Here is a 22,517-nt window from a genome sequence, read left to right as displayed (position 1 = left end):
CTCTAGGAATCTCCTGAGAGGAAACAGGAGGAATAACCGTATATCCTTGTTTCTCCCCCACCCTCCCTAGGATCTGAGTGAGTATAATGCCACGGCAGTCAAAAGCTTCACCAATACAGTGACCGTCCCTAACCTCAAGGCCGGAACCATTTACGTCTTTCAGGTGCGAGCTCGCACAGTGGCCGGCTATGGACGCTACAGCGGGAAAATGTACTTCCAGACAATGACGGAAGGTGAGTGGCCCCGCCCCTGCCCCCAACCATTCATTTAGTGACCATTCGAAGTTACGAGGGCCTTGAAACAAAGGAATTTTAGGACCTTTTTTTGGATTTTAGCAACCGTTGTGGCCTTCCCTACAGTCACCTGATCAAAATTCGGATGTTTGGTAACTGACTCGTGTTTATGCTGGTCCCCTTTTGTGACCTTCTGACCAGCAAAGACAATGATTTGTCCATCCATATATCATTCTATCCATCTATCCATCCATCCATCCATCTATCTATCCATCCATCCATCTATCCCTCCATCCACCCATCTATCCATCCATCCATCTATCTATCTTTCCATCCCTGATTTCATTATATTATTGGAAATCCTGCAACAAGCATGGGGTTGGATTGGATGACCTCCTGGACCCCTTGCAACCTTTTATTTTATTTATTTATTTATTTCCCTCAAGGATTTAATGATCCCATTTAAAAATCCTGCACCCAGCATGGGGTTGGGCTAGAGGATCTCCCAGGTCCCACCCAACCCCCTTTCTGCATTCCTAAGACTTCCTAGCTAAGTTTCATTTTCTTTTTTCTGCGTGCCGTTCCAGCCGAGTACCAAACCAGCATCCAGGAGAAGCTACCTTTGATTATCGGATCCTCAGCGGCCGGTTTGGTCTTCCTCATCGCCTTGGTGGTTATCATCCTGGTTTGTAACAGGTAGGCAGCAATCCGAGCAATTTTCGGGAAAATTAAAGCAAGAATATTCTAAACAGAATGTTCAATAATTTAGGAATAGGATGAGTCTCGCGGGTCAAAGTTGTGGGGAGGAAAGGTTTAACAGGGAAGGATCTTTGTTTGGGGGGAGTTGGTGGGAGGTGGGCGGGACACACTGCTGAATCCCAGCCTTGCCCCCCCTCCTCTGCTAGTCCATCTGCCTACCGCTCAGCGCGATGCTCTCCTTCCAGACGGCATGGGTTTGAGCGCAACGACTCGGAGTACACCGACAAGCTGCAGCATTACACCAGCGGCCACAGTATGTATGCATTACGGGGATGGGGGAGGTGAGGGAGGGCAGGAGGGACAGGAGCGTTCACCACCCAAAAGCGGGTTGACATCGGTGCGATAACCTGCACAGCCACAGACAAACACTCCTCCATTCTTGTATCAATCGCACAGAAGCCACAGCTCGTTTGGTGACAGTTCAATGTTCCAACAGTGTTGGGGATCCATCTCTATCTATTTTCAATCATCTATCTATCTATCTATCTATCTGTCTGTCTGTCTGTCTGTCATCTATCTTCTCTCTCCCCCCATCTATCTCCTGTCCGTCCGTCTGTCCGTCCGTCCATCCATCCATCCATCCATCCATCCATCTATCTATCTATCTATCTATCTATCTATCTATCTCTACCTATCTATCTTCAATCTTCTACCTGGCAATCTTTCAACAGCTATCTTCTCTCTCTCTCTTTTATCTCCCTCTCTCACTATCTATCTATGTACAATATTCTATCTACCTATCTTCAATCATCTCTCTCTCTCTCTCTATCTATCTATCTATCTATCTATCTGTCTATCTATGTACAATCTTCTATCTGTCATCCATTCTCTCTCTCCCTCCTTTTCTCTCTCTCTCCCTAATATAGATAGATAGATAGATAGATAGATAGATAGATAGATAGATAGATAGATAGATAGATAGAGATATAGAGAGATCTGCAGGAATTCACTTAACAATTGTGGCAAGGGGCTTGGTCAACTGGGGGCCAAGGTTGCTGGACAAATGTCTTGCTTAGTGACAAAAATGGTTGGCCAAAACTGGCTGTATGTTGGGGCTTAGTGAGGTTCGGGGGCGGGATTTAACCAGTATTATAAAAATACACTTGGTGCAACACCAAAACCACCATCTGACACTGGCTCATCCTCTGCAAAAGGGGGTTAAGAACTAGCCAGCTTGCAATCTCGGCTAAGCACAATGGATCTTCCACAATCATCAAATCTTATCCTGGCCTACTGTGCAGGGTTGTCGTGAATGCAAAACTACTCCCCTGCCCCGGCCCTTAAACCTGAGCTTCAAGGGGTGAGCCAATGACCCATATTGGCTTCTTCTCCTTTTCCTTTGAGTAGTTACTCCTGGGATGAAAATCTACATTGATCCCTTCACCTACGAGGATCCGAACGAAGCTGTCCGCGAGTTTGCCAAGGAGATTGACATTTCCTGCGTTAAAATTGAACAGGTGATCGGGGCAGGTAAGACCGTTTTGCACTGACCTTTTAGATGGGACCCCCCCAAAAAATAGAGGTGTCCTTGGTGGTCTTTGAGGTGGGTTGTTTTCTTGTAGACGTTTCAAGACCCAATTAGGGAACATCATCAGGAACGATGAGGTTATCTCGTTTGGGTTATGAAACATCTGCAAGAAAACAACCCAGCTCAGAGACCATCAAGGACCCCCACAATCCTCCTCTTTTCCTTCCTCTTCCTCTCCCTTCTCCGCCTCACAAATTCTACTGCTCCCTTCTAGCACTGATGATGTTACCTATTCGGGTAATGAAACATATGCAAGAAAAGTAGCAAACGTAGAGAGCACCAAGGAATCCACAATCCTTTTCCTTCTCCTTCTCTTCCTCCTCATCTTCTTCTTCCTCCTCCTCTTCCTCCTCCCCCACCTTCCTCTTCCTCTCCTTCCTCCTCATCCTCTTCCTCCTTCTCTTTCTCCTCTTCCTCTTTGTCGCCTTCTCTTATTCCTCCTCTTTCTCCTCCTCTTTCTCCTCCTCCTCTCCTAGTCCTCCCCGTCTCCCTCCTCCTCCTCTCCTCCTCCTCCTCCTCCTCTCCCTCCTCCTCTTTCTCCTCTTCCTCTTTCTCTCCTCCTCTTCTTCCTCCTCCACCTCTTCCTCTTCCTCCTTCTCTTCCTCCTCCTCCTTCTCTTTCTCTCCTCCTCTTCTTCCTGCTCCTCTCCTTCCTCCTCCTCCTCTTCCTCCTCCTCTTCCTCTTCCTCCTCTTTCTCTCCTCCTCTTTCTCTCCTCCTTTTATTCCTCCTCTTCCTCCTCATCCTCCTCTTTCTCCTCCCCGCCTTGCTCCTCCTCTCCTCCTCCTCCTCCTCTTCTTCTTCCTCCTCCTCTTCTTCCTCTTCCTCCTTTTCCTCCTCTTCCTCCTCTTCCTCCTCTTATTCCTCCTCTTATTCCTCTGCAAAAAAAACCCCAAACTCAGGAGGCACCAAAAACCCCTCCTTTCAACCCTGAAATGCAGAAAAATGAGATTGTCTTTTTCTCCTTTGCTTTCCTGCCCCCCTCCACCTCCGCCCCCAGGAGAATTTGGGGAGGTCTGCAGCGGCCACCTGAAATTGCCGGGGAAACGGGAGAGCTTCGTAGCCATCAAGACCTTGAAATCGGGGTACACCGAGAAACAGCGGCGGGACTTCCTGAGTGAAGCCAGCATCATGGGCCAGTTCGACCACCCCAATGTCATCCACCTGGAAGGGGTGGTGACCAAGAGCCCCCCTGTGATGATAGTCACTGAATTCATGGAGAACGGCTCGTTGGATTCCTTCCTTCGGGTAAGGACATTCTTCCCACAACCCCTGTGGCAGGATACATTCCCCCCCCCAGGGGAAGGTTAATTGATTGATTGATTGATTGCAATGGTCTATGGTCTCCTGTTTGAGCAGTGGGTTGAACTAGAAACCTCCAAGGTCCCTTCCAGCTCTATTCTGATTGATTGATTGGTTGATTGATTGATTGAAATGGTAGGGGATTGGACTAGAAGACCTCCAAGGTCCCTTCCAGCTCTGTTCTGATTGATTGATTGATTGATTAATTGATTGATTGATTGATTGATTGATTGATTGAAATGGTCAGGGGTTGGACTAGAAGACCTCTAAGGTCACTTCCAGCTCTATTCTGATTGATTGCTTGGTTGATTGATTGGTTGAAATGACAGGTGGTTGGACAAGAAGACCTCAAAGGTCCCTTCCAGCTCTTTTCCAATGTTTTATAAAAGTCAGTCAAAGGAATCCAGAAGGGAAGGTCGGGGAGAACTTAAATTTTTGAAGAAATCACATCTCCTGGCTAAGAAGATCCTCGGTCCCACCTCACACCTCCCTTCACCTGTCCGGGAATCTTACACCTTTCTCCTCTTGTCCTTTCAGCAAAACGATGGACAGTTCACCGTCATCCAGCTGGTGGGCATGTTGAGGGGTATCGCGGCTGGCATGAAATACCTGGCGGACATGAACTATGTCCACAGGGACTTGGCCGCGCGCAACATTTTGGTGAACAGCAATTTGGTCTGCAAAGTTTCTGACTTCGGCCTCTCTCGCTTCTTGGAGGACGATACCTCGGACCCCACTTATACCAGCGCTCTGGTAAGTAGAGGGCTGGTGGGTCAAGAATTTGAAAGGTTATTAAGATAAGGGTAGGGTAAGGCTGGTAGGGTAGAGATAGTACAGGTCTCCGGAGGCAGTTGGTTCCAAATGGTCAGAGCTTCTACAAAGAAGGCCCTTCCCTACAATCCCGCCAACCAACAGACAGGACCCGGAGAAGGCCAACTCTGTTGGCCCTTATTGGCCACTGGGAGTCTCCCAGACAAGTGCAGGATGGAATACTAGGCCCAAAATGGGGCATGGGGTGCAGCGTGCCCCCCCCCCCCGCAGCCCATTTTCACTCCCAGGAATCTGCAGGGAGGCCTACTAACCCCAAAACGGGGCATGGGGATCAGTGTGGCCTCCCCATACCCATTTTCACTCCGAGGAGTCTGCAGGGAGGCCTACTAGGCCCAAAACAGGGCATGGGGCTCAGTGTGGCCTCCCCACACCCATTTTCACTCCCAGGAATCTGCAGGGAGGCCTACTAACCCCAAAACGGGGCATGGGGCTCAGTGTGGCCTCCCCACACCCATTTTCATTCCGAGGAGTCTGCAGGGAGGCCTACTAGGCCCAAAACAGGGCATGGGGTTCAGTGTGGCCTCCCCACAACCCATTTTTGCTCCAAGGAGTTTGCAGGGAGGCCTACTAGGCCCAAAACAGGGCATGGGGTTGCAGCGTGGGGGCCCCCGCTGCCCCTTTTTTTCTCCCAGGAGTCTGCAGGGAGGCCTTCAAGGCCAAAAATGAGGCTCCAAGGAGGGGCAGTGCATCTGCCTGTCACGCCCCTAGCCACGCCCACCATGGCCAAACCCACCCCACCAGTCATTAGGGCCAAGAAACAGTTGTAAATGATTTGAGTCCCCCCCTTCTCGAACCCAGTTCTTCTCCTTCTCTTCCACAGGGTGGGAAGATCCCTATCCGTTGGACGGCACCTGAGGCCATCCAGTATCGGAAGTTCACTTCTGCCAGTGATGTGTGGAGCTACGGAATCGTCATGTGGGAAGTCACGTCCTATGGGGAGAGACCTTATTGGGACATGACCAACCAGGACGTAAGTCACAGCTTGGGAACATCAGAGGGATCCTTTGGGGTTGTAGATGGGTGGAACGACTTAATGAACAGGAAAGACTCAACGAACTCAATCTGTATAGTCTGGAGGACAGAAGGGAAAGGGGGAACATGATTGAAACATTTAAATAAAGGGTTAAATAAGGTTCAGGAGGGAAGTGTTTTCAACAGGAAAGTGAACCCAAGAACAAGGGGGCACAATCCGAGGTCAGTTGGGGGAAAGATTAGAAGCAATGTGAGAAAATATTATTTCACTGAAAGAGTAGTAGATGCTTGGAACAAACTTCTAGCAGACGTGGTTGGTAAATCCACAGGAACTGAATTAAAACATGCCTGGGATAAACATAGATCCATCCTAAGATAAAATACAGGAAATAGTATAAGGGCAGAATAGATGGAGCAGGAGGTCTTTTTTCTGCTGTCAATCTTCTATGTTTCTACTGTATGTTTCTATGTTTCTAAGTCAAGGATGAGCTGTAGAACCAAAACTCACAATACGTCGGGGGCAACAAGTGTAAATTTCACACAGGGTATAAAATTGTGGATCCTTCATTGGCAGGTAATCAATGCGATCGAGCAAGACTACCGATTACCGCCGCCCATGGATTGTCCGAGTGCTCTCCATCAGCTGATGCTGGATTGCTGGCAGAAGGACCGCAACCACCGGCCAAAATTCGGGCAGATTGTCAACACCTTAGACAAGATGATCCGAAACCCCAACAGCCTGAAAGCCATGGCACCCCTTTCCTCAGGGTAAGGAAGCAAAACTCTCGGACATTGACACCGAAGAAGACAATTCAGTTGGTCGCAGAAAACAACAAATCCAGACACACATACAGGCAACCGGTTCAGCTGGATTAGTTAACTTCTTTATCATATATACGATGTAAATTTTACAATGCCAATGCATTGTAGTAGCACTTTCATTTTAGCAGAGCAGAGTAGACTGAGAGCACAGAGTGGGCTGAGCCATGCCCAGCCTTCCAGCTTCAGTTTCGATTCTCGGCACAGACTCAGAATATATATGAAGTAAATTTTACAATACCAATGCAGATTCTTCTTCAACGTAGTACCAGTTACAAGTAAACAAGTAACCCAGATTCCCTTCACAACTGTGTGACGGACGTCACAACCACAGGGATTATGTAGGAGACGGTCACAACGATGGGGCAGAGGTCTCACTTAACAACAGAAATCATGGCTGTAAAGCCAAGGACTATCGAATGCCTGGTGGGCCCATTTGAAACCGAAATGGGTTTTAATTTTGATTGGATTAATTGCAGGATCAATCTTCCTTTGCTGGACCGGACCATTCCAGATTATTCCAGTTTCAATACGGTCGACGAATGGCTGGAAGCCATCAAGATGGGCCAATACAAAGAGAATTTCACCAGCAACGGGTTCTCTACTTTCGACTTGGTTTCCCAGATGACGATGGAGTAAGAACACCTGATCTTAAAAATCATAAAATATTTCCTCGTGTAAAATTCAAATACAGCTAGTTCTCGACTTACAACAATTTGTTTATGGTCTGCGGTGGTCATCCTGATTCACTTAGCAATCGAAGGGCCTGATGTAAGACACACAGAGATTGGCTGAACAGCAGTGGCAAAGGGGAGGGCAACGTTCACTTAACGAATGTCTCTCTTAACAACAGAAAAGTTGGGGGGCGGATCAGTTGTGTTTGTAAGTTTGTAACCTGCAGAAATAAAATAATAAAATAAAATAAGATAAAGTAGGATGGACTGGAATGGAATACAAAATTGAAAATAATACACAATGCAATACAATACAGTTTAGTATGAGACAAGACAAGGCAAAATACAAAACAATACAAAATACAATACAGTATGGTACAACACAATGCAATACAAAATAAGGAACAATACAAAATGTAATATAGTACAATGACACAGTATAGTACAATTGTTCTTCCGGGCTCTCTGGTAGGAGCCTCCCGAAACTTCAAGGGTACAAATTGCAGACACACACACGTTTGAAAATTCAAAACAATGTTCTTTATCACAAAATTCAAAATAAACTAAGCACTCTTTTTGTATTGCAAAGAGCACTCGTCCCAAAACAACCGGGTAATCTGTACAATTTCCCTTAAACAGTCATTAACTACTTAGCTAGCAGCTGAGAAGAAACTTCACACCCCTACTTCTTCCAACGAAGTGATACACACACACACACACACACATACACACACGTTGCTCTGCTTTGGTTTCAAAGGCGTGAAAAATCAACCAAGTCCAGAAAACAGCATCACACGATTCCTGAAGAACTGTGATCAGATACTCTTCCACAATGGCCAAACCCACACGCTGCTATTTATAGTAGCAGTCCTAATTACTGGAGCCCCACCCAATCACAGGTGGCCTCATTTTCTCTTGTAATAATCCTTCAGTTGTTGTCTCCTATGCATCACTCTACGCATGCGTGGATGTGTCATTAATTCTTGTTCAGAATCCAAGGATGATACAGATGATTGATCTCCTCCTGGGCTGTCTGCCAAACTCCCCTCTTCCCTGTCACTCACACTTCCTTGGTCAGAGGAGGCTTCGTCAGCAGATTCCATTGGGAGCAAAACAGGCCTGCGGCATGTGGATGTTCCCCCACATCCACCTGCACATTCCTTGGGGCAGGAGCTGGGCCAGAGCTAACCACAACATACAATACAATACAAAATACACAACAATACAAAATACAGTAGAGTACAATGCAATACAAAGACACAACAGTACAAAATGCAATGCAGTACATGACAAAGTACAAAATATAAAACAATACAATATAAAATACTTTACAATGCAAAATACAAAAAAACACAAAATGCAATACAGTACAGTACAATGCAAAATACAAAACAACACAAAATACAATACAGTGGAGTTCTTCAGGGGTCAGTCCTCTCCCCCCTGCTATTTAATATCTACATGTAACCGTTGGGGGAGATCATCCAAGGACATGGGGTGAGGTGTCATCAATATGCTGATGACACTGGGGTATCAGTACAATGCAAAATACAAAACAACAAAAAATACAATAAAGTATAGTGCAATCTAAAATACAAATCAACACAACAGACAATACAGTACAGTACAATGCAAAATACAATACAGTACAGTACAGTGCAAAATACAAAACAACACAAAATACAACAGTACAGTACAATGCAAAATACAAAACACAAAAAACACAACAATACAATATAAAATACAATACAATGTAATATAAAATGCAGTAGAAAGTTCAATACAAAATACAATCCAAAGCAATACAAAATACAATATTGTGCAATACCACAGTACAGTGCAATACAATACAAAACACACAATAATAAAAAAATACAATGCAGTACAACACAATACAAAATGCAAAATTTTGTGTATTGTGCAGTACAAGACAAGACAAAATGCAATTTTATGTAAAATACCAAAGCTACAGTATAATACAACATAAAATACACTACTGTACAAGACAAGATCAAATACAAAATACACAACAATACAAAATACAATACAATACAATGCCTATAAACATAGAAGATTGATGGCAGAAAAAGACCTCCTGGTCCATCTAGTCTGCCCTTATATTATTTCCTGTATTTTATCTTAGCATGGATCTATGTTTATCCCAGGCATGTTTAAATTCAGTTCCTATGGATTTACCAACTACGTCTGCTGGGAGTTTGTTCCAAGCATCTACGACTCTTTCAATCAAATAATATTTTCTCACGTTGCTTCTGATCTTTCCCCCAACTAACCTCAGATTGTGCCCCCTTGTTCTTGTGTTCACTTTCCAATTAAAAACTCTTCCCTCCTGAACCTTATTGAACCCTTGAACATATTTAAATGTTTCGATCATGTCCCCCTTTTCCCTTCTGTCCTCCAGACTATACAGATTGAGTTCATTGAGTCTTTCCTGATAAGTTTTATGCTTAAGACCTTCCACCATTTCTGTGTCCCATCTTTGAACCCATTCAATTTTATCAATATCCTTTACAAATCAATACAATATACAGGACAACACAGTGCAGTACAATGCAAAATACAAACAATACAAAGTACAAAAAAATACAAAGTACAAAAAAATACAAAGTACAAAACACGAAATGATACAATATAAAATACTATACAACGTAATAATAATAATAATAATAATAATAATAATTTATTAGATTTGTATGCCGACCCTCTCCGAAGACTTGGGGCAGCTAGTAGAAAATACAGTAGGAAACACAACACAATCTCTCCCTAACCTTCTCACCCCTCCTCTTCTTCCCGTCCCCAGAGACATCTTGCGAGTCGGAGTGACGTTGGCCGGACACCAGAAGAAGATCCTAAACAGCGTCCAGGTGATGCGGACACAAATGAGCCAGATCCAGTCCGTGGAAGTTTGAGACGTGCTTCTCACGCATACGGCCATGGGTTTGGAGGTCCGGCTCCCTTGTCGTCCTGGAGCTCATCCAGGGTTTATCACAGGGTTCCCCAAACCAAGACAAACATGGAGCGCCACACAGCCATGGACTCTGCGCAAACCAGAGCCACCCTGGATATTTTGTTGAGGAGGACACGTCCAAAGCCCACGTCGGTGGCATGGACCTTCTCCAAGGGCTAATGTCGGGGTAGGGATGGCCCTTTTAGGCCAGCTGTTCTACCCTGTCCATCCTTCGAATGAGCCGTTCCGGTGTTACCGTCTACACTGGAGGTCCCTGAACATCTACAATGGAGCTGTGGAGACTTCATCTCAATCGGGGTTCAGTGGACGTGATCTTTGGACCTGGACCGAAAAAGGGGGGCCAGAGACAGGAGATTTTTACCTACGGATGGGTCTTTTTGAAACCCTTCGAAGGACGGAAGCATCTCTTTTTTTTTACAAATTTTGACATCCTCTTCAATCCTTTCCGATCCAGTCCTCAGTCGAATTGGGATTGAGGTTCGAATCTTGGCGCTTCCTGGAACTCTTCTTTTGCATCCCCACCCCGAACGTCAGCTCTGACACACCCGTCATGTTCACCAGGCCTCCCTCCCTTGTAGCAGTGTTGTAGACTCGTCGTGTTTTTCTGTTGTGGTTGTCCATGACCTCTCCTTCATTTGCAACGGGGCTCCCGGTGGGATTGGGCGGGGAGGGCTGCATCATTTTTGCCCTCCTCTGAATGCAAAAGGGAAAAAAATTGTGCTTCTCCTCCCAAGGAGCTAGGCATCGACACCAAGTTGTTCCTAAGTGTGTTTGTTTGTTTGTGTGTGTGTGCGTGTGTTGAGAGACAGGTCCTATTATTTATTTTCATTTGCATTTGTGCGGATTGAGACTTCCAGATACAGGAGTGGGTTCCTCCCGATTCGGACCAGATCGCCCGAATCAGTAGCAACCCGCTGATAACATCACAGTACGTGGACTTCAATACAATGTAATTTCAACTCCCAGAATTCCCTCAGACAGTGTGTAGAATTCTGGGAGTTGAAGTGCGCACTGGCTGTATGGGGAATTCTGGGCATTGACATCCACCCGTCTCCCCGTTGCTAAGCTCGCACAGCGCCTCGTTCTCGATTCCGCAACCATCGTCCGTGGACTTCAACGGCCGGAATTCTCCACACTTGCTGGGGAATTCCAGGCACCGACGTTCATGTGGCCTGTTGGTTTTCACAACTTGGCTCTGTTCTCTGAGTGTGGAAAATTCTTATTTCTCTCCCCTTCCCCTTCATCTACTTCACATCCACCTATCCCAAGGTACGATGATCCTCCTGAGAGGATCTTACACTTTGGTGTAAGAAAGGAGGCAATTTAAGGATGAGCAAAAGGGTCCCCCGAGTTGGAAACAAAACACCACCAAGAGCCATTCGTCTGGAAGGCAACATTATTCTCCTTGGATCAGTAGCAGGTTCCTACCGAAATACTGCACTAGTAGAAAAATTTGAGCTTTACAGCTGTTCTGTGTGTGTGCATGTCCTGGTGCGTTTTTGCTTCTGTACATACACAGGAAACATAATCTCATGAGGGGACTTGTGCACGAGAGAGATTTCGGCAAGATTTTGTTTTTTCACATGTGCGTAAGCAAAGAAATCACCAAAATCTCTTGCGCGCACCTGTCGCCACATGAGATTTTACTTCCTGCACATGTGCAGAAGCCAAAACACACTGGGATTCACATGCACGAAACCCGGAACTGTGCATACAGCTCAACTTTCGCTACCTGTACAGTGTCCTATACTGTTCCAATAGCATCCCAATACTGGTTACCACCTTCAAACCAGCTTTGGGTTGTCTGGATGTGACGACGGAATAGAGGAGGAGAAGTGGCTGCAAGCAGGAGCAAGTATTTATTTAAATTGGAGGAAATGTTAGAATTTTTCTTCTCTTGTCTGTCATTTGCTTTTGGGAGGAGGGGCGCGTGTGTGTGTGGCGTAGGAGGGTCTTGAACTTTGGACATTCCCGGACCGTCCAGCTCGGAAACTTCATGAAGATGCGTCTCAATCCATCACCAGGTCCTCGTTTTAAGGAGACCTCCGCCCCCCCTTCATCTCTGGAGAAACCACCCGTGCAACCTTTGTTCTTTACCCCCGACAGTATTTGTATTTTTACAACAACAACAATGACAAAAATGTGAATAACAGGTGGTTTTTCCAGCCCTCGTCCCCTCCCCACAGGGACACGTCTTCCATTCCAACCAGGCCTTCTCCTGACTCCGTCGGATATCTTTGGGGTGTCCGCGGGAAAAGGGGAGAAGGGAAACCCGATGTATTTATAAAGAAAACTGCAAAACCCGTTACTCCGCCATCTTTGTAGGAGTATTTTTAAGACAACTTTCTTTTTCCAAAATAAATGTGAAGTGTGAATGTTTGGGCCAGTCGTTCTTTCCTTCAGTCTTCTCGCCTGTTCTGTCTCGTACGGCAGCCGGCCAGAAATTAGCCCCAAATTAAAACTCAAGACACAAAGGTTCCGAAATGAACAAGAGTCTATTTACAAGGACGTTGTGGAACTGCACAAACATGAACCAAACTAGGGTTTTCAACTGCCAAAATCCAGTAAATAAGATAAATTCCCCAAACAGTTGCTTCTCGAGCCAAAGTTTACTTACAAGAACATTAATTCTATAAATGTGCAGTATTGTATCAAGGATTGTCAGGCAAAAACACTCTTCACATGCTCGGAGGCATGAACGTTGGCTTTTTGCAAAGAGCACCTTCCAACTCCTCCCTCTTATATACTCTCTGGGAGTGCAGACTCTGCACAGCTGTGCTCACTTCCTCCTCCTGAGCCTCCGTAGCTGCTCCTGCCTCCCCTGCATCTTTCTCACCCGAATATTCAGAATCAGATCCTTTATCTCCTCTTCCTCATCTTCAGACCCTGGCAAAGCTGCAGTTGGGGGCTGCAACTTCCCAGTTGGGGGTTCTCTAGCCTATGCAGGCTCCTCACACACAGACTCCACCCCACTCCTTCCCACTGTCTGACTCCTCTGACAGCCACACAAGCCAATTATGCCCAGATGGCCCCAGTTCATCAGGGTCAAAGTCTGTTGCCAGAGGGCCTGGCTGCGAGCCAACCACAACACCACCTTTGAAATTCTAGACCAATGATGGAGAACCTTTTTTGGCCTGGGTGCCAAAATGGCGGGCACGTGGGCCCAGACCAGTGGAAGGCTGTCCATTGCTGGCACTCCCGGTGGTGGGAATATTGCTGAAGCAATATTCGGTCTATAAGACGCACGTACATTTTTACCAGTGAAGGGTCAGCAAATATTTTTACTACCACTCTGTGGGCATGGATTATTTTGTGGGTGTGGCTTGCCGGTCAGGTGACTAGGTGGGAGTGGCTTGATGAACATATGACAGGGGTGGTGGCTTAAAGGTCATGTGACTGGCTTAAAGGTGGCCAACTTGACGTCACTCACGTCAAGGGTTAGGGTTGGGGTGCTTGGCCTCTCCTCACCTCAAAGAGATACAATTCCCCTATTTACTATTACTGAACACCCCAAATATACTCTTTAATTCTATGTATATTTGCCATATGTGTACATACATATTACACACAGGCACACAAAAATATACATTATCTACTATATAAAATGTATGTACACACACGCACGCACAGTTCTTCCAAAATTATGCACATTCAACCTCATTTACTGTGATAGGAAAAACATACTCAGAGCCCAGAAGCGAGAAAAAGAAAAAGAAAATTCAAAATTTTTAGAAATATAGAAGATTGACGGCAGAAAAAGACCTCATGGGCCATCTAGTCTGCCCTTATTCTATTTCCTGCATTTTATCTTATCCCAGGCATGTTTAAATTCAGTTACTATGGATTTACCAACCACGTCTGCTGGAAGTTTGTTCCAAGCATCTACGACTCTTTTAGTCAAATAATATTTCCTCAGGTTGCTTCTGATCTTCCCCCCAACTGACCTCAGATTGTTTCCCCTTGTTCTTGGGTTCACTTTCCTATTAAAAACACTTCCCTCCTGAACCTTATTTAACCCTTTAACATATTTAAATGCTTTGATCATGTCCCCCACTTTCCCTTCTGTCCTCCAGACTCTACAGATTGAGTTCATTGAGTCTTTCCTGATCAGTTTTATGCTTAAGACCTTCCGCCATGTTTGTGGCCCATGTTTGGACCCCTTCGATTTTATTCTTTTTGTATCTCCATTTAAAATCCACGTTGCATTTGGTAACGCTGCCGCGTCGAAACCCCGGGGCCAAATTTGACTTTATTTTTTTAATTTTTGGATGGACCGATTTTCTCCCAGTTCTGCATAACTGACTGTATCCTTAGATTTTCATCTCCTTTTGGGAGACAAAAAAATGTGTCTTATAATCCAAAAAAATATAATATATTCTGGGGGGAAAAAACCCAACCTTCGTATCAGAATAAATAAATAAATTGAATAAATGGAATTGAATAAATAAATCAGGTTTTCTTGCAATACTGACGATTAAAAAAAGAAAAACTTTCCAAAGTTTAACCCACATGCTCCTTGTCAATAATTGATGGCTTGTTCCACACACCGTGCTTAGAATTTCCCTTCGGTGGCTGGAGGATAATTTTCTCTGCTTTTGGTTTCGTGTTTCATACTTGATGAGGCTTTGAAGGGGTTTTATTTGACCTGGCGAGAAGCCGATGAGGCATGCCCGAAGGGCAGGAGACAACTCACAATGCTTCCATCCAGCATCACGCAATGTGACACAAATATGGGGGTTGCCTCCTTAACATGCAATCACATGTCAGGTTCTCGGTTTGGATGCCCATCTGGGCCTCTGCGTTTATCTTGCTGAGGTAGGGACTGTCAGTGATTGGAACGGAAGAGAAGGCAGGAAAGAAAATGCAGACTAGAGCAGAACAGAACACAGAATGTAATGTAGAACAGAAGAGAAAAATAATACAATAGGATAGAATAGAATGCAGAAAAATGCAGAGCAGAACAGAAAATAGAATTGAATAGAATGCAGAATAGAATAGAATGCAGAAAAATGCAAAATAGAATAGAATGGAATAGAATAGAATTTGAAAAGAATAGAACAGAATGCAGACAAATGCAGAACAGAATAGAATAGAATGCAGAAAAATGTATAGAATTAGAATAGAATAGAATGCAGAAAATGCAGAATTGAATAGAAAATAGAATAGAATAGAGAAAAATGCAGAACAGAACCAGGATAGAATGCAGAAAAATGCAGAATAGAATATAATATAATTAGAATAGAATAGAATGCAGAAAATGCAGAATTGAATAGAAAATAGAATAGAATGCAGAAAAATGCAAAATAGAAGAGAAAATAGAATAGAATGGAATAGAATTTGAAAAGAATAGAACAGAATGCAGAAAAATGCAGAACGGAACAGAATGCAGAAAAATGTAGAATAGAGTAGAAAAAATAGCAAGAGAAGAGAAAGCACAAATGCAGAACAGAACAGGATAGAATGCAGAAAAATGCAGAATAGAATAGAATAGAATGCATAAAATGCAGGATTGAAGAGAAAATAGAATCGAATCGAATCGAAAGAATAGAATAGAATTTGAACAGAATAGAACAGAATGCAAAAAATGCAGAACAGAATAGAATAGAATGCACAAAAAATGTAGAATAGAATAGAAAGAATAGCAAGAGAAGAGACAAATACAGAAGAGAATGTAGAAAAATGCAGGCAGTAATAAAGTGCAGGAAAGTGCAGATAGAAAACAGAATAGAATAGAATTTGAAGAGAATAGAATGAAACAGAATGCAGAAAAAATATAGAACATAATAGAAAGAACAGCAGTAGAACAGAATAGAATGTAGAGAAATGCAGCATAGAATAACATATAGAATAAAATAGAACAGAATAGAATAGAATAAATATTGGAGAATAGAATAGAATAACATATAGAATAGAACAGAACAGAACTTAATAGGATAGAATAGAGTAGAATAGAATAGAATAGAATAAATATTGGAGAAGAGAAGAGAAGAACAGAAGGGACCTTGAAGGTCTTCTAGTGTCTAGTCCAAACCCCTGCCTGTTTCTTTTCTTTCTTTTTATTTCATTCTTTCATTTTTTCTCTTCAAGACGGAATTGACCCATCTTTAACATTACTGCAGCCTTCACCCTTTCAAATCCAGGATTCCTAACTCAAGGACCGCTGTACTTATTATGGTGGTCCCGGAATCCGTCTTCTTCCAGCCGTTCCCAAAGCTTTCGTGAACAGCGGGCGAAGACATTGAGACTCTCTTCCCTCACCCCAGCTCCTTCTGTTATGGCAAGGGGGCATCCATGCGTGATACTCCGATCTTCTCCAATTAACTCTCGCCTTCTCCCGAGAAAGGATTTTTCACACCCCTGGACCGCTCTGTCAAAAAGAGAACTTTGGAGCATGATGCAACCTGGCAGGGGAGGGACAGGGCAGCCGCCGAGAGCGGGGCGGGGGGGGGGGTGTAACGGGGACAGAAGACCACGCAGGTGTCACCGCTCAGTTCCTCCCAAGCTGGCTTGCTAATTGTCCCAGAGACACACAAAAGGACATTGTGATTCTGTTGTGGTCTTCTACGGATGTGCCTATCCAGACCAGCTGTGTTGATGGGGCCAGGCTTGAAACCGGATCTCGTTGACGGTTATTACTCTTGATGGGCCCTTTCAGTGGTGCCAATGTGCGAAAGGGCGCTGAACTCTTGATGACTCCCCTTCCCGTCGGGTTCAAAAGTTCAGGGCCCGTCAAAAGAGATCACCATCCATCTCAGGGAACGGTTGGCCTTCAGCCCAACGGGATCGCGCGCCTTCCCTGTGACATCGGCAGAGTTGGTGGCACCAACCGTCCGCCATTGGAAGACGACAACGCTAAGATTGGCGGTTTGAAGGATGCCCTCATGGTGCTCACTCGTTGGGTGGAAAGTGGGTGCAGCTTCACAAGCAGCTGAGATAAATGCAGTGGGAGAACGAAGGCCTGCCATCTTTGGTGCTAACGGTGCGCCTTTCGAGGCCGTCGTGGGCGCCCATCGGCATCAAATTTGGCTTCTGCAAGCACAGCAAGCAATATCTCCTGTGAGGTTGCGCGCAAGAATGAGATTTCTATTCTTCCTATTTGGACAGGGAGTCTTTGCTCACGGTTACTCACGTCCTCATCACCTCGAGGTTCGACTACTGCAATACTCTCTACATGGGGCTACCTCTGAAGAGTGTTCAGAAACTTCAGATCGTGCAGAATGCAGCCACGCGAGCGGTCATGGGTCTCCCTAGATATGCCCATGTCTCTCCAACACTCCACGGACTGCACTGATTGCCGATTGGTTTCCGGACACAATTCAAAGTGTTGGTGATGACCTATAAAGCCCTACATGGCATCGTACCAGATTACTTACGGGACCGCCTTCTGCTGCATGAATCCCAGCGACTGGTTAGGTCCCACAGAGTTGGCCTTCTCCGGGTCCTGTCGGCTAGACAATGTCATCTGGTGGGGCCCAGGGGAAGAGCCTTCTCTGTGGCGGCCCCAGCCCTCTGGAATCAGCTCCTTCCAGAGATTCACACTGCCCCCACCCTCCTCGCCTTCCGCAAGAGTCTCAAGACTCATTTATGTTGCCAAGCAGAGGGCAATTAGATCAAGCCCCCCCTTCCTCTGTTTACAAGATGTAATGTGTGGTTGTGAATGAATTGGCTGACTGATTTTAATATATATGGGATTTTGGTAGTAACTTTTAATTAATTCAATTTGTTGTCTTGTTGCTTTTGTATCCTGTGAGCTGCCCTGAGTCTTTGGAGAATAATTAATAATAATAATAATAATAATAATAATAATAATAATAATAATAATAATTTATTAGATTTGTATGCCGCCCCTTTCCGAAGACTCGGGGCGGCTCACAACAACGATAAAAACAATATTATACTGGCACAAATCTAATATTTAAAAAACCCTAAAAACCCTATCATAATTAAAAACCAAACAGCACATACATACCAAACATAAATTATAATAAGCCTGGGGGAAAGGTGTCTCAAATCCCTCATGCCTGGCGGTATAGGTGGGTCTTAAGTAGTTTACGGAAGATAAGGAGGGTGGGAACAGTTCTAATCTCCGGGGGAGTTGATTCCAGAGGGCCGGGGCCACCACAGAGAAGGCTCTTCCCCTGGGGCCCGCCAGACGACATTGTTTAGTCGACGGGACCCGGAGAAGGCCAACTCTGTGGGACCTTATCGGCCGCTGGGATTCGTGCGGTAGCAGGCGGTTCCGGAGGTACTCTGGTCCAATGCCATGTAGGGCTTTAAAGAAGGGCGGCATACAAATCTAATAAATAATAATAAATAATAAAAATAATACTTTTAGCGATTTCCGCCAATAATTTTGCTTCCGCACCTGCGCAGAAGCAAAAAATCGGCGAACATTGCCAAAATTTCACTTGCGTGAGCCTCTTCACACAAGATTTTGCCTCCTGTGTGTTCTGCCAGCGTATTTCAACCACCCATAATTACAGGGTAATTAGTCCAGGAAGACACACACCACACAATAAAAGGAAAACCCAAAAGTTTTTATAAACAGAAAAACAGAAACAGTTAAATGTCAAAGGGATTTTCTGGTACACACAAGGCACAGGTTAAATGCAGTCCAATCGCTCACCCAATAACTGGGAAATTGAGTCCAATTCTAAAGTCCAGAGAGTCCACACACACAATTCTGAACAGCAAAAAACCACGATCTTGACGAAACAATGAATCAGATAAACTGCCATGAGGCTAACACACCAGGCTGCACTTTTATCTGTAGCACTAATTACAGCAGCCCCACCCAACCACAGGTGGCCTCATTTTCTCTTGTAATAATCCTTCAGTTGTTGTCTCCTATGCATCACTCTACGCATGCGTGGATGTGTCATTAATTCTTGTTCAGAATCCAGGGATGATGCAGATGATTGATCTCCTCCTGGGCTGTCTGCCAAACTCCCCTCTTCCCTGTCACTCACGCTTCCTTGGTCAGAGGAGACAGATTGTACTGGAAGCAAAACAGCCCTGCGGCATGTGGATGTCTCCCCCACATCCACCTCCACATTGCTTGGGGCAGGAGCTGGGCCAGAGCTAACCACAACACTGTGCATGCCCAGAACCCACATCTTGCACTGGGGGCGCGCAGCTGCGCAAGTATCCCGAAAACTGCTACCGGACCGTAGCACCTAACCATTCGGTAGCAGGCCATCACTGCTTCCTTCCCCCAACACGGGCAAAGATTTAGGGCAGAAACGCCATGGCTGATATTTTAAAATAATAATCATCATCATCATCTTTATTAAATATATACATTAAAAAGAGAACATCATCAAGTACAAAGTAATTCAATAATGCAAGTGAAGCAACAAAAAGAAAGGAAAGATAAAGATAGAATTAAATAGTAAAAGAAAAGACTAAGAGGGCGTAGAGAAAAGAATTATGTTAATTATCTAGCTGACATTTTGATCACAAACAAATGATAGTATCAATTTCTTTTTTTAAAAAAATTATAGTTAGACACAAAACAAGAACAAACACAAAACATATACAAGGGCTTTTATCCACCCCTGATAAAAGTTGTTTAGAGTAAAATTTTAAACACATAATTTTTTTAGAAACAATATATACTCTTATTTACCTAGTACCTCTTTAACAAATGTTCAATTTATTTAGATATTCTCTATAATTATTTATTGATTAACCATTATTTATTTTTCCCTTAATCTTTTTTTTAATAGTTTTTTTATTAATTATTTACACTGAAACAAAGACAAGACAAATACAATACAGAGAAAAGAAAACAAATACAGCAATACACACAATACACAAAAACGAAAGAATTAAAATAAATAAATAAAACAAACAGAAAACAAAACAAAACAAAACATATATTTGCCAGCCTTCAGGTTGGCATTGTTACTACAGCTTTCACTATTGTTTACTATATTCATATTTTTACAAGAATCTTAGTCATGTATATTATCATAGAATAGAATAGAATAGAATAGAATTTTTATTGGCCAAGTGTGATTGGACACACAAGGAATTTGTCTTGGTGCATATGCTCGCAACGTACATAAAATAAAATATACATTTGTCAAGAATCATGTGATACAACACTTAATGATTGTCATAGGGGTCAAATAAGCAATGAAGAAGCAATATTAATAAAAATCTTAGGATATACGCAACAAGTTACAGTCATACAGTCAACATGGGAGGAAATGGGTGATAGGAATGATGAGAAAAACTAGTAGAATAGAAGTGCAGATTTAGTAGAAAGTCTGACAGTTTTGAGGGAATATTATGTGTTGTGGTTAGCTCTGGCCCAGCTCCTGCCCCAAGGACTGTGGATGTGGGGGAGACATCCACATGCTGCAGGCCTGTTTTGCCCCCCCCCAGTGGAATCTGCTGATGAAGGCTCCTCTGACCAAGAAGACATGAGTGACAGGGAGGAGGAGAGTGTGGCAGACAGCTCAGAAGGAGATCAATTATCTAGCTCCTCCTTGGATTCAGAACAAGAGTTAATGATACAGCCAAGCATGCAGAGAACGATGCATAGGCAACAACAACTGAGAGATTATTATCAAAGAAAATGAGGCCACCTGTGGTTGGGTGGGGCTGTGGTAATTAGTGAGGCTGCTATAAATAGCAGCCTGTGGGTTTGGACATTGTGAAGAATTATCTGATGTTTCGTGACTGCTTTACTGACTTTGACTTTTTGTGTACTGATTTTCCCCCGCTTTGAAACTAAACCAGAGCAAAGTGTGTTTCACTTTGTGAAAGAAGAAGGACTGTGAATTGCCTCACAGCTGCAAGATAAGTATCACAGAACTGATAAGGGACTTGTACAAATTACCAGTTTGTTTGGAGACGAGTGCTCTTTGCTATACCAAAAGAGGGCTTGGTTTAAGTGAATTTTCATTATAAAGAACATTGTTTTGAATTTTCAAATGTGTGTGTGTCTGAAATTTGTACCTGTGAATTTTTGGGAGGATTCTACCAGAGAGTCCGACAGAACAATCATGGAATATTATTTAGTTTCCAATTTTGCGCAAATGTGATTCTGGCTGCAGTAGTTATGTGTATTATTAGATATCTGTCCTCTTTTGCTATTTTTTTGCCTGGTAATTCCAAGCAGGTGTAACTCTGGTTCTAGTGGAATTTGTAAATTTGTTATTTGCTCTAAATGATTTTTTATTTTAGTCCAATATTTTTTAGCATTGGGGTAAGTCCACCATGTATGGTAGAAAGTTCCAACTTTCTTTTGGCACTTTCCCCTTAATCTTTTGTTCTAACCAATCGTAAATTTCTATAGTGGTTATAGGTTACCCCTCAATGTTGATTATTCGTATAGTGTTGTTATTCAAGTTGAGTGCAGAAGTATATTATCTTAATGGTTATTGTAGGTTTGTATAAGTAAACTGTCCTCTGAGGATTAGTTTATACAGTTTGAAAAAAAAAGTTTTAAAAAAGTATTCAGGATGTCTCGTTCGATAGAAACATAGAAACATAGAAGTCTGACGGCAGAAAAAGACCTCCTGGTCCATCTAGTCTGCCCTTATACTATTTTCTGTATTTTATCTTAGGATGGATATATGTTTATCCCAGGCATGTTTAAATTCAGTTACTGTGGATTTATCTACCACGTCTGCTGGAAGTTTGTTCCGAGGATCTACTACTCTTTCAGTAAAATAATATTTTCTCATGTTGCTTTTGATCTTTCCCCCAACTAACTTCAGATTGTGTCCCCTTGTTCTTGTGTTCACTTTCCTATTAAAAACACTTCCCTCCTGGACCTTATTTAACCCTTTAATATATTTAAATGTTTTTCGATCATGTCCCCCCTTTTCCTTCTGTCCTCCAGACTATACAGATTGAGTTCATTAAGTCTTTCCTGATACGTTTTATGCTTCAGACCTTCCACCATTCTTGTAGCCCGTCTTTGGACCCGTTCAATTTTGTCAATATCTTTTTGTAGGTGAGGTCTCCAGAACTGAACACAGTATTCCAAATGTGGTCACACCAGCATTCTATATAGCGGGATCATAATCTCCCTCTTCCTGCTTGTTATACCTCTAGCTATGCAGCCAAGCATTCTACCCGCCTGACCGCACTGTTCACCCATTTTGAGACTGTCAGAAATCACCAACCCTAAATCCTTTTCTTTTGAAGAATTTGCTAACACAGAACTGCCAATACAATACTCAGATTGAGGATTCCTAATAGCTAATATGATTCCAAATGAAGGTTGTTTTCTTTTTTCTTTTTTTTTGAAAAATACTTTATTAGTTATTTACATTTAAAAAAAAGGGGGGGGGGAATACACAATACAACAGTACAACATTTGCAAAGTGCCATTACCTCAGGGACTGCCTTCTGCTGCACGAATCCCAGCGACCAGTTAGGTCCCACAGAGTGGGTC

At 43.6% G+C, this 22,517-nt stretch overlaps 2 protein-coding genes across 7 annotated transcripts in view; both read left to right on the top strand.

The window, feature by feature from the left end:
- Positions 1-12,477, top strand: part of EPHB2 (EPH receptor B2) — a 46,778-nt gene extending 34,301 nt beyond the window's left edge. The window contains exons 6-16 of one of the 6 annotated variants that reach the window (XM_070759068.1): positions 71-233; positions 821-929; positions 1,178-1,245; positions 2,340-2,462; positions 3,519-3,558; positions 3,682-3,766; positions 4,358-4,573; positions 5,472-5,621; positions 6,198-6,391; positions 6,922-7,077; positions 9,935-12,477. In XM_070759068.1, coding sequence (XP_070615169.1) covers positions 71-233; positions 821-929; positions 1,178-1,245; positions 2,340-2,462; positions 3,519-3,558; positions 3,682-3,766; positions 4,358-4,573; positions 5,472-5,621; positions 6,198-6,391; positions 6,922-7,077; positions 9,935-10,043 — 1,413 coding nt within the window. In that variant the 3' untranslated portion in view covers positions 10,044-12,477. Of the gene's footprint in view, positions 1-70; positions 259-820; positions 930-1,138; positions 1,246-2,336; positions 2,463-3,518; positions 3,767-4,357; positions 4,574-5,471; positions 5,622-6,197; positions 6,392-6,921; positions 7,078-9,934 lie in introns of all 6 variants that reach the window. The other 5 variants (XM_070759067.1, XM_070759066.1, XM_070759064.1 and 2 more) reach the window with 5 other exon arrangements.
- Positions 12,478-16,743: 4,266 nt separating this feature from the next.
- Positions 16,744-22,517, top strand: part of LACTBL1 (lactamase beta like 1) — a 27,225-nt gene continuing 21,451 nt past the window's right edge. The window contains exon 1 of the mRNA XM_070759671.1: positions 16,744-16,986. Within this exon, the coding sequence (XP_070615772.1) occupies positions 16,744-16,986 (243 nt within the window). The remainder of the gene's footprint in view (positions 16,987-22,517) is intronic.

The sequence above is a fragment of the Erythrolamprus reginae genome, chromosome 8 (genome assembly GCF_031021105.1).
Source record: "Erythrolamprus reginae isolate rEryReg1 chromosome 8, rEryReg1.hap1, whole genome shotgun sequence".
Taxonomy (NCBI): Eukaryota; Metazoa; Chordata; class Lepidosauria; order Squamata; family Dipsadidae; genus Erythrolamprus; species Erythrolamprus reginae.
This window is presented reverse-complemented; position numbering and strand designations above follow the sequence as displayed.